Genomic DNA, 12,121 nt, shown 5'->3' with positions numbered 1-12,121 from the left:
CCAAACAGTATTCATTCTTTCAGATATTAAAGTGTTTAATCGCACGTATGTTTGAGTATTAACTGAATTTCCCTTCGGGGATCAATAAAGTCATTCCATTCTATTATGATATTTTACATTTTAGCAAAGGTTGTGAATAAAATGGTACAGTTGGGTTGTAGTTAAATATTTGCAGATTGTAGTGTTCAGAGTATTTGCAAATAAAATTGGAATTTCACAAACAATACATGAAACATCAGAGTTGAAATTAGATGACATGACCACACAAAGGAGGTTTTGTAAGTGGATTTGATTGCACAGAGCAATGGAGATTTGTACAGACTATTCCATTCGCAACTATACGTACTACCAACACCTACTATTCTACTAACACTATACTATACTATACTATACTATACTATACTATACTATACTATACTACACTATACTATACACCATGAATGTCAGAGGTAAAACAAAAAACAAACAAAAAAACCAACATTTTAAACCTAAAAGCCTAAAACATCACTAGTTAAGACTTTGGGGGCCAGCTTCATACATTTATTAAATCCTATATAAAGCAAATAAAATTGGAATTTCACAAACAATACATGAAACATCAGAGTTGAAATCAGATGACATGACCACACAAACGACCACGGATGGATGTCTAGTAAGTGGATTTGATTAGATGGAGCAATGGATATTTGTATAGATTATTCTATTTGCAACTATTGCATACTATACTATGGTATTCTATACTATTTGTAAGACTATTTATGAAGTTATTATTCTTGAATTATGCCACTAAGATGAATTCAACTTCACTCTTGCCAGAATGTGCAATGTGCTCTCTACGCTAAATACGTTTTGAACATAAAACATCTCTAGTTAAGACTTTCAAGGCCATGTTATTACAAATTTTCTTGACTTAACATATTTATCAAATCCTATATAATGTCAGCTTGGATATTAAATCTAGCTTTATGGTGCTTTCTGATGATTAAATGCCTTACAATATACTACTTTATCATAAACCACCAAAAGGATGACACCAAAAGGATCATTTTATTCATCATCCATTCTCCTGTATGAAAGGTTTTTTTTTTTTTTTTTTTTTTTTGGGGGGGGGGGGGGGATGGCAGGAAGTTTGTGTCTGCGTGTGAGGATGTGAGGGTGAGAACAAATGGAGGGAGGCAGAGGGAGGAGGTGGAGAGAAAGGGGGAGGGAACATAGGGAGACAGCCAGTAGGAGGACTATCCCATGCCAGGACTTGTGGTGGCTGCAGCGGCTGCCTGGACTGGAGGAAGAAGAAGTTTACTGGAGGAGCAGCGACAGGAGCAGCTCAGGAACCGAGCAAGGACTTTTTTTTCCCCCTTAAATCTTTATTTTTTTCTTATCATCGACAGTCTAGAGAACAGAGCAGCTGGGACAAAGTGAGCCCAGAGAAGTGATCAACCTGAGAGCAAATTCCAGCGGAGGAAAATGAGCCTCTCATGCTGCACTAAGCCTGTATGACGGGCTGAGGCTCTGACTCAGGACTTCAGTCCACTCTGTCTCTCTTTCAGCAGCCTGGACTGACAAAAGGGAATCAAAGAAAGAGGGGGGAAAGAAGAAGAAAAAAAGCGCTCCTTTCACTTTGAAAAGGTAAGGCACGGTGTCTGAACTTTTCCACGGTCAATCATTAGCAGGGAGGGTTTTTAAAGTCACTACTTAAAAGCAGGATTAGACTTCCAGAAGCTTTCAACTTTTTTTTTTCTCTTCAGCCCTTTGCTCTTTCACATTTCATGGAGTTTGCTCATTTATTCAGTGAGCAAAACAGGGCACTGCTCTCTGTATTTACTTTGGCCCTAAGCAGAGATGTGTGTGTGTGAGAGAGTGTGTGAGTATATATACGTGTGTGTCCAGGCTCTTTCAGAAGACAGAGAAGGGAGTCATTCATACTGAGCAAAAACTGATCTTGTGCTGCTTTTTTCCCCCCTCTCCTTCTTTTTCATATGAAAGAGTATTATTGAAAGCCTTTGAATTGGACTGACCTCTTGGAGTGTTTTTTAGCTTTTTAAATGTCTTCCTCAGTGAATTGTGTTGTGCAGTGGCTTTAATTTGGGGTTCCATGCTATTGTGGGCTATGGTGTGCTGAGGACCTTTATAATGTGAAACATATGGGGCCATTCTTGTGCCTTGTACCCGGCAGTCTATGCAGTTTCCAAAGAAATACAGGGGATAAATGATGGAGACAAACAGATCGAGGAAGTGTTGTCTTTGACTTGAAGCTGCTTCCCGGTATGTGCAGCCTCAGGGCTCTGCTTCTCAGCCACCTATTGTTGATGACATGTACAAGTGTCCTTACATCATATCAGTCTTTTCCCTCCTTGAAAATCACACCTGCATTCCCGCACCAACATAAACTTTGCAGGTTGTTCCGAGCGTTTTTTTGCAGGCTAAACTCTTTTAAGATTAGCTTTAATTACAGGGCCAGCGAGACAGGAGAAACATTTTTTTGAACTGGCAATTATAGCTTTTGTTGCTGGTTCTATTTTCAGGTCAGGAGTGAATATCTACCCCTCCAGTCGAGGAAGACATGCGTGTCAGAAACACAAAGTGTACCTGCTTTTTTCTCACTGATAACAGGAGGAAGTTATAAAAGGGGCTGGCAGAGCGGCACATGAATGGAGATCCTGATAGTGTGGTTTGGACAGGTGGGTTGTGTACTGTAAGCAGAACACTGTGATCCCAGCATGAGACGGAGCACTGGGGCATTTCACATTGTCACAGCACCGCCACAGCCACTTGGCTGACATGTGTAAGTCATTAAACAGAGAGGAGACCTGCAGAAGGGAGGAGAATGAAAGCAATAAAGGGGCAAGAATGGCAAGAAAGAAAGGGGGAAAAAGAAAAAAGGGAGAACGAGAGAGTGAGAGTGGGAACGTAATCCATTTTGGAACGCATTCCACTATGACCTTGGGATAGAAAATGGTAATTAGGGAGTACTTTAGGATCCTTAAGGGTGCACAGATTTGCTCAGAGCGAGGACTGTCATTTTTATTTCCTTCAAAATATCTCGTGAAAATGCGAGACAACTACATGCTAGAGTTCCAGGCCTAGAAAATAAACTTGCTAAAAATACCCTGCACCCACTTCTGTGGTCTTTTTTTCTTGATAGTTCTCATGGTTTGTTTATTTCAGTTCTTCGGTGGTGAATGGGTGTCAAAGCCACAGCATAAACATACAGAGCCCCTGACAGGAAAAGGCCAGAACAAACTGTGGCCTTGTCCCTCTGTGGGCCCTTAAAAGAGCCTGTCATGTCACTGTGGACATGTTATCCCGCAGTATGAGGCGCGATCTCGTGCCATGTAGGAACACAAGGCGGTTTGGAACGGTGAAAGCTTGATGATATCGAGGTTATTAGACGGCTATTAGATGTGAAGGCTGAATGCCAACCAGGCGACAAGGGCGAGAAACGAGTCTGTTCTGCATGTAGAGCTCCTGTCATCTGATGGAGTGGTAAACATGCATGAATGGATCTCTGTGCTGGGCAAACAAAGACCGAAAGGTAATAGAAAAAAATGTAGCTACATGTAGTATAAAGTTAAGAAAAAAAGAAACCATTTCAGTGCAGCAGCCAGCCCGCAGGCAACCAGACCTCCTGAAGCATTTATGATCCTTTAGGTGTTACTCGGGTTTGCAGACAAACAGCTTTAGAGATCATTAATCTGTTCAGAGTCTCCCAAAGGGACACTCCTGTACTGTATGTGGAAACAGAGGCAATGTCTACATGCTGGGCTTCTTTGAGTTCCATCATCCCACTAAAACACTTTAGTCTGTAGCAGATAAAGTTAGTTTTGAGGCGTAGCGGATAATAAATGTAAGTGCACCCATTTTTTACTGCAGACACGTAATTTCGGTTTACATATATTCAAGTTGTTTCAAAATGGAGGCTATTGCCACAAAATGTAAATCATAAGGCAAAAGTTTGAGCCAACAGGAGCAATTTGGTTTGATTTGAGAGTGTGAACGGGGGGAAGGGAGGCCTTGATTGCTTTCATATGGGCGCAGACGTAATGTTAGTTTGTGTATATGTTAGTTTACTTCTGTCTCATCTCATCTCTTGCCTTCTTGAAACCTCGGCAGTTAAAATTGATTAATTGAGTGGATAGATCCAGTAAGACCAAAGTTTGATTTGTGCAACTTCAGTTCTTGATTACATTGAGTCATTTATGGCTTTGACTGTTCAGTTAACAAAAAAGGCCATAGTTTTGGGCTCTGATGGTAGCTTGTGGTGGGTATTTGTGATTATTTTTGACATTGTACAGACTAAACATCAAACCTAATGGAGAATAAATACATTGGTTATGGAAGAAAATTTGCAGCCCAAATGAAAGGTTATGATTTCCGTCTTGTTGTATTTGTAGGGGTGCTGATACCACCATCTAATGACTGACCCTGTTTTTGATTTTAAAAAAAAATAAGCAGCCTTCACTTTAAATTTGTTAATTACCCTTTTTCCTCCCCTCATTTGATGAAGGCTCCTTCTTTGTTTTTTTATTTTTCCCTCTATTGGTTTGCACAAATATATAAAAACAATCTGCGCAAGGATGACCACAGTGAAGTCACTGATGGAAACTGCAGTGAGGAGACGTGTAGCAACCAGCCTGATCGCACACAAACAAACTTTCACATAAATGGATTTGGTTGCTGTGGCTCTCGAGAGTCTGATTATTTACGACAGATAAGTATGCAAAGTTTTTGCCAACTGTTGTCACCACAGCAGACTCAAAAATGAAAACAGCTATGAGGTCACTGCTCACATGATGAGGCTGTGATTTAACCCATGAGGCCCGGCTAACCGACGTCTGCAGTCTGAGGCGGTTCTCTCTGCGCTTTAGGTTCCGATTACACGATGCCTTTCCTTTTATCTCATGGTTCACCTGCTCGTGTAAAATGGAAGATTCCATACGGTGTGGGCCAGGTGAAGGGTGTGGCTCCTGAAATGGGAACAGTCTTCGCCCCGGCGCTGTAACTCTCCATACTTCTCTGCCCTCTTTATGCTCTTTTCACTCAGAAATGGAATGTTTGATTAATTTATTTTCAGAGTTTGTTCAGGGTAATTGAAAGAAAGGCATTTGGAGTAGGTCCCAAGTGATGGCCATGCATGTGTGAACGTGGCTGACAGCACCAGTGCAGCCTAGTCAAGCACTTACCTGCAGGGCTTTGGAGCTGGGGGAGCCAGACACACCCTAATCCCCCAACATCCTGACCTTAGTAAACCTGTCACGGCTTGCTCGCCGTAGACCTGGCAACCCGTTTCCTTGGGATCGCTCTGCCTACCCATCTCCTGTACCAGCCTCTTCTCTCACAGTGCCATGGGTGGGCTCTGGATTTGAGTTCCTTGGCACTGCTTATTCTGCCTTTGTGAACTAATGCTGCGCCTGAAACCAGGAACAAAAGCAGTCGGTGCAAATTAAAGACCAATTATCTTTAGTGCGTGCTCGGGCAAGTCGCTCAAGTTGCTTCGAATGATGAGTGGGAGAAGTGAGGGGTTGTAGTAGGAGAATGACGCTGATTACTGCAAAGCTGCGCATGAATGATTCATGTCAAAATATTGGGCCTTGAGTTGATATTTAGAAGTTCTGTTATGTATTTTAGAAAGTGATTTCTTTGTTGCTTTATGGGTTTATTTGAATTGCTTGAAACCTTCATTTCATTTTGTTTTGTTGCCTTAAGAGTGGTTGTTGAATAATCTACGATTCAAAAGTCTGGGGTCACCCAGACAATTTCATGTTTTATATGAAAAGTCACAGTTTTAGTCATGCGCAAACATAATTGTGCAACGGTTTTCTAATCATCAGTTAGCCTTTCAACACCATTAGCTAACACAATGCAGCATTAAAACACAGGAGTGATGGTTGCTGGAAATGTTCCTCTGTACCCCTATGGAGATATTCCATCAAAAATCAGCCGTTTCCAGCTACAATAGTGCATTTACCACATTTACTATGTCCAGACTGTATTTGTGATTAATTTAATGTTATCTTCATTGAAAAAAATGCTTTTCTTTCAAATTTAAGGACATTTCTAAGTGACCTCAAACTTTTGTATGTTATTTGATAGTTGAAATTTGGAAGAAATAGGCAAACTTTGTGACTTTTTGACTAAACCAGGCTGGCAGTCTTTAGTGATTAGTTAGTAGTAGTGAAGGTGCAGCTTATTGCTGTGTTTTGGGGTAATAATAAAGTTTTATGGCACCAAGAATAGAACTTGGCTCCACAGATGGCAAAAGTTGTATGATATGTTCCATTTATTGTTTTGTCTTTTCATGCTTTATGTTAACAATAGGAAAAATGTGCAATAATAGACTTCTCTTCAGGGTTGTTAATCCTCCCACAGTCTAAAAATATGCTGAGGTTAATTGATAACTCTAAACTGTCTGTAGGTGTGAATGTCAGTGTGATTGTGTGTCTGTATATGTAGCCCTGCGACAGACTGGTGACCTGTCCAGGGTGTCCCCTGCCTTCGCCCGAGTCAGCTGGGATAGGCTCCAGCACCCCCCACGACCCTAGTGAGGATAAAGCGGTGTATAGAGGATGGATGGATGGACTTATCAGAACCAGTGACTCATTCTGTCAGGACCCCTGATAATAAGAAGGATAGTGTAGTTTATCGTCAGTTTTTGTATATCCGTGTTTCCAGAAATTTTGCTTAAAAAAAATGACACGAGTGTATGCAATGTATTTAGAGGACTGATGTTAGCTTCTTTTTTTACAGTATTCATATTAGAAGAAAATCAAACATTTCCTCTCTAAGCAAGAAAGGGAGCAAGCATATGTCTCAAAATGTCAACATATTGGTTTAAACCTGATTTTTCAGCTAATCACTGTTGCACTAAATTAATTATTTCACCCTCCTACGTCGTACAGAGGTTAAGTGTTGGTTGTACGCACATTCCCATCTCTAGTTAGCACAGTACTTTGATGGTTCCAAAATATTACCATGCCTTCTTGCCGTGGCCCTGCCCTGGACATACACAAAGCCTAAGTACTGGCCAGTGTGTTCATTAATTTCCCATTAGTCAACAGTTTTTTCTCAGACTCACAGGGGAAATAGACTAACCCTGCCATTAGTGCCAACAATCCCTGAGGACCTCTCCCCCTCCCTTCCTGCTTCCACCACCTCCAACCAACCAACACACACACACACAAAACACAGCCCAGTTTCCCCGAGTGATGACCTCTTCACATGGCCTCTTTCATTCCGCTCTGAGGGTTGGTTTAAGCCATGGCTACACTGTCCCTGGTTTATGGCTCCCTCACTGTGCCCCCTCTAAAGTGATGAGCCCGTAGCCTGCAGTCATCTCACACTTAATTGATGGACACATTCTTGACTGTGGATCATTTCATCACAACAAACAATCAGGGTCATTGAAGAAGGATGATGATATCTTTGGCAGCTGCAGGAATGTGTTTCTGTTTTGTTTGTGAGGGTGTGTCAGTGTAAAGTCTGCAATCGGAGACAATAGTCAGACTCTATTAATCAGGCTCGCAAATGCCACACAGGAGCATAAATCTGTTGTTTTTCAAATCAGGGTTTTGGTTTGGTTTCCTGACAGTGTTCCATTAAATATTCACAGAAATCAACATGGCACCATAAAGCTGAATGCCTGGTTGATTCATTACTAGTTTTTCTGACTGATTTTGATGTTTTTAACATATAAAACAACAAGCTTTCCGTGGTTGTAGGTTCCTACATTTGAAAGTTTGTCCTCCCATATTGTAAGCTGAATATTATATCCGTTTTTGTGAGTTTTTCTTTACATGTAAGACACAAAATGATCAAGCGGTTGAAAAAGAAAACAATTAGCAGATTTATCAAGATGGGGAGAGGGCAAGCATGAGAGAATGTTCAGTGTTTGATGTTAAAAATAATAGAAAACAAGGACCAAAGAGTAAAACAAGGAAAGCACTCAGAGAGAACAGTAATCCGCCAAGGCTGCTCAGTCGTTGTATCATTTCCGACGAATAAGTCCACAGCGGTTGAGTTGTAGTAGGATCGCGATCACGTGATCGTCAGCAGGCAGCTGACGTAGCGTTCACAAATCGGTAGATCCAGACTATAAGCCGCATCACTGCCAAAATCTTGTCACTAGGTCCTTGTGTCATTACTGACCTTCTCTAAAAATTTCATCCAAATCTGTTAGTCTGTTTTTAAATAATGTTGCGCACAGACAAACAGACAGAAGGAGAAACATACGCCGATTGTCACATAACTAGCAAAAATACCACAGGAATTATCAGTCAACATAGACAGCAGTTACATGCAGGTATCAATGGATGCAAATATATTCAGATGTCCACATCCTAGATGGGAATCCTGTCTAGATGGCATTGTTTTGTCTTCAATGAAGGGACGTTTTACTCCTCTTATTTATCAGAAATAGCTTCCAGTGAACATACAGATGACTGGAGTATTTACCTAGCCTAGATTTGAATCTATAAAGACTTAAGCTACGCTGACTCACACCCATAAACTCCTCCCACCTCCTTGATAAGCTGCAGTAATTGTAACTGTAAAATGTGGAAAAAATCATTTTGCACATTGTTGGTTGTTGATTTTCATTTTCAAATCACCTATTCTGCTATGGAAATGTCAGAACAAACTCATGTTTTGTAAGCAACTTTCCCGATCCCAATCTTTATTTATTTTTTTTGTTTTCTTAGTAAATGTATTTTATATGAATGCAAAGACATCTTCACTGCAAAGAAGGTAGGGCTGGGAAATGTTTGCTATATTTACCTTTTTTTTATGTGTCTAGTATTTCATTTTCAGTCAGTCGAGTAATTTATTAATTGACCTCGATCCTGCTTTTGGCAGCAGGCTGCAGCTTGCGACCCTCCAGCTGACAGGCGGCAGAGTTACTGGGAGGCCGCAGAGAGGTTTTAGATAAGGGAGTCAGTGATGTGTCTGTGGGGTGTGGTGGGATGGCAGGGGGGGAGACGGGCTCCTTCCAGACCACCACAGCAGGAAGTTCATGGCCATGAGATCACAGGGACACGCCATCACTCAGGGATTTACAACAACTGGTTTCAACCGGAATTCTTTGAACGTTTTTTTCTTTTTTTTTTCTGTCACTGTTGCTCCGGCTGGCTGACCGTGATGATCAGATTGTTGGTGTCCACGTCTTTTGATACTACTGTCCTGTAGCTCTCTTTGAAATGCAGACAAGCAGCAGTCATCTGTCATAAGCTGAAAAGTCCTTGATACCTAGCTTTATTCCAGCCAGCATGGTATTTGTGACACCCACTGTTGACCGTTTGCTGTGCAAACAAGACATCCTCTGTCATACAATCTGGGGCTGAAGTCATTCTCTATAGATATCTGAGGAAACCTAGACGCAGTGACTAAAGCTGAGGACTTTGACCATCAAATATTGACCTGAGTAAAGTCACCTGCTTAAAATAGAAACGATTTTAGAAAACAGAAGGACTGTATCATCCTGTACCTCTGCTCTTATTTATTTTTTTAAACAGGAAATCCCAAGATTCACAATGGAGGAGGGATATGAACTGGACCTGACGTATATCACGGAGCGGATCATAGCCGTGTCCTTCCCCCGGGGCTGCTCCGAGGAGGTCTACTCACACAACCTGAAGGATGTCACGCGAATGCTCAAATCCAAGCATGCGGATAATTACCTGGTCAGTGCTAGTCCATGTGCTCCTGTCTCACCTTTCACCGTGCCGCAGCTGAGTGTCAAAGTGCAAATAGTATTGATGTCAAGGGTTGATGGGCTTTCATCGGATATTGACAGGAGGGTATTGATCTCAGAGGGCAGAGCTCATCTTTCGCTCTGTGTTCAGGCAGAATGCAGTAATCTCAGAGGCATCATTTTATAACCTGCGTTTTGTTGTGCTGTGCTTTCTTTAGATTATCAACCTGTCGGAGAGAAGACATGATCTCTCGAAAATGAACCCCAAGGTGAGTTAATGTGGCATCTACCTGAAAACAGTGCAAGATCTTAAAATCCCAGCAGCAAATCTGTTCATATCAGTTTGGAAAAAGAGCACAAAACAGTACATGGAAGTGATACCGTTTAGCTGTCCATCCTCCTTGATCATTTCTCCCTATCCAGCTACTGTGAGCAATAGATCTTTGATTGCCAATGCATCGAAACTGAGAATAAAGCTGTAGCTGTGAGAAGAAGTGCATGCATTCACACTATATATTGATATTTTTTCAGACTCTGGATACAGGCTGGCCTGACCTGCACGCTCCACCTCTGGATAAGATCTGCACAATCTGTAAGGCCATGGAGAGCTGGCTCAACGCTGACCCTCTACATGTGGTGGTGATACACTGCAGGGTGAGCATCTGCAGGTTGTTTTGTGGCTGCTGATTGAGATTCAAACTACCTATTTAGAAAGCACAGCTACTTTAAATTAGAAACTAGCTTGTCTCTCAAATATTTAATATTTGTGACTAAATAAGCAACAACCAGAGGTAAAATTAAACCTCTTAGGTGTGATTTATTGAGAATGTAATACTGAAAGACTTCATACTTATCTGCTTCATAAGAGCTGTGTCAGTGTGATTGATCAGATTTGACTGATCGTGACCAAACAATCCATCAACTGTTATCAGAATCTTGTTCAAATGTTGCTACATCCTGGTTAGCGTACGTGCCGATGCCTTTTTCACTCCGGCTAGTGACAAAAGCACTAAAAACAGAAGCCAGTCGTGGGAAATAAACAGTACTTTTCCAGCTTTGTCACAAAATAACGTGTTTATGGACGGTCACGATAGAAAATACACCATTTTGAGGCCTTTACGAGAGACTAAAACCAAAAGTGCTACATGCGAAGTGAGTCATCTCCTGTCATCTTTTGTTTTTTTCAGGGTGGTAAGGGTCGAATCGGTGTCGTCATCTCATCCTTTGTGCATTTCACTGACGTGTCAGCCAGGTAACCACCACCATGTGTCACATTTCTCATGCTGTCTTACTATAAATGTCGTGTTTTGTGTGCTCTGTAGTCAGGATTTATCGTAAGATAAGTGCACCCACTCACTTTTGGCAGCCAGCAGTATCAACAACAAACCGCAGCTCTCTACGAAGACTGATTTTGCAGACCGTAAGCGATGTCATCCCTTCACCACGGCTGATTTATTTACCTCCTTTCATTTCGGGTTAAGGTGACTCAGAACGTGAGTCAAAGAAAGTCACCTCCTTCGGATTCAAAGTAAAACCCACACGATTTAGGCTTTGAATCACTCTGTATTGAATTGCATGAATCAACGTGGAAACATGTTGGTTGCCGTGATGCCTTCTGGCCACAGTGTCAGTTTCATGAAGCGTATTCAACCATGAAGAAAACCGATTGTAATTCAGAAGTGCTGAAGCTTTGAGGAATCTCAGTGTCAAGAAAAGCTCTAAACAGTGAGATTAAAACACCCTGGTGTTATGCAACTATGCAGATTCTCTCTGCACACAGCGGTCATTGTGGCACACTGGAAAAAGTGCTCCTCTCAAAACAAGGAAAAAGAACTTATTTCAAGGAACTTTTTACCTTAAAATCAGTGAAAAAATCTGTCAGTACAACAAGTGAAAAATGTCTTGGTAAGAGTTCTTGAAATAAGATACGATATGTAGAATATTGAGATCTTAAAATTAGCTGGGAAAACTTATTTCAAACTATATTTTACCATCATTTTCAAGCTTGGGTGTCTTAAAATGAGCCAGACATGCGACAAAAATATCAGTTTTTCACTCAAAAATACATTTTTACTTTAATGTAACCTCCTAATTTGAGATGTATTAACCCTCCTGTTGTCCTCATTTACGAGCACCAAAAAATACTGTTTCCTTGTCTGAAAAAAATCCAACAATTCAGCAAAAAATTCCGCAAATTTCTGAAAATTTGCAAATCCTTCAGGAAGAAAATTCCAATAGTTCCTTAAACGTTTCCCTTAAAAGTTTTGTTTAAAAAAATTACCCAAATTTGGCAAGAAAATTTTTGCAAATATTTTCAAAAAATGAGTATAAATCTTCAAAAAATTCTAAAAATATCTAAAGTGATTCCATATATATCAGTAAAACAAATTTTTTAGGAACATTCACAAAAAAATCAATTTAATGTTTATAAGAAACATA

General features: G+C 40.8%; 1 protein-coding gene across 1 annotated transcript in view; it reads left to right on the top strand.

Annotated features, from left to right (window-relative positions):
* Positions 1–1,221: 1,221 nt before the first annotated feature.
* Positions 1,222–12,121, top strand: part of LOC110966654 (tensin-3) — a 37,500-nt gene continuing 26,600 nt past the window's right edge. Inside the window, exons 1-5 of the mRNA XM_022216085.2 lie at positions 1,222–1,626; positions 9,504–9,671; positions 9,901–9,951; positions 10,214–10,336; positions 10,870–10,934. Coding sequence (XP_022071777.2) covers positions 9,522–9,671; positions 9,901–9,951; positions 10,214–10,336; positions 10,870–10,934 — 389 coding nt within the window. The 5' untranslated portion in view covers positions 1,222–1,626; positions 9,504–9,521. The remainder of the gene's footprint in view (positions 1,627–9,503; positions 9,672–9,900; positions 9,952–10,213; positions 10,337–10,869; positions 10,935–12,121) is intronic.

This window comes from Acanthochromis polyacanthus, chromosome 9, assembly GCF_021347895.1.
Source record: "Acanthochromis polyacanthus isolate Apoly-LR-REF ecotype Palm Island chromosome 9, KAUST_Apoly_ChrSc, whole genome shotgun sequence".
NCBI lineage: Eukaryota > Metazoa > Chordata > Actinopteri > Pomacentridae > Acanthochromis > Acanthochromis polyacanthus.
The sequence above is the reverse complement of the archived record's forward strand: the minus strand, read 5'-3'. Positions and strand labels throughout refer to the sequence as shown.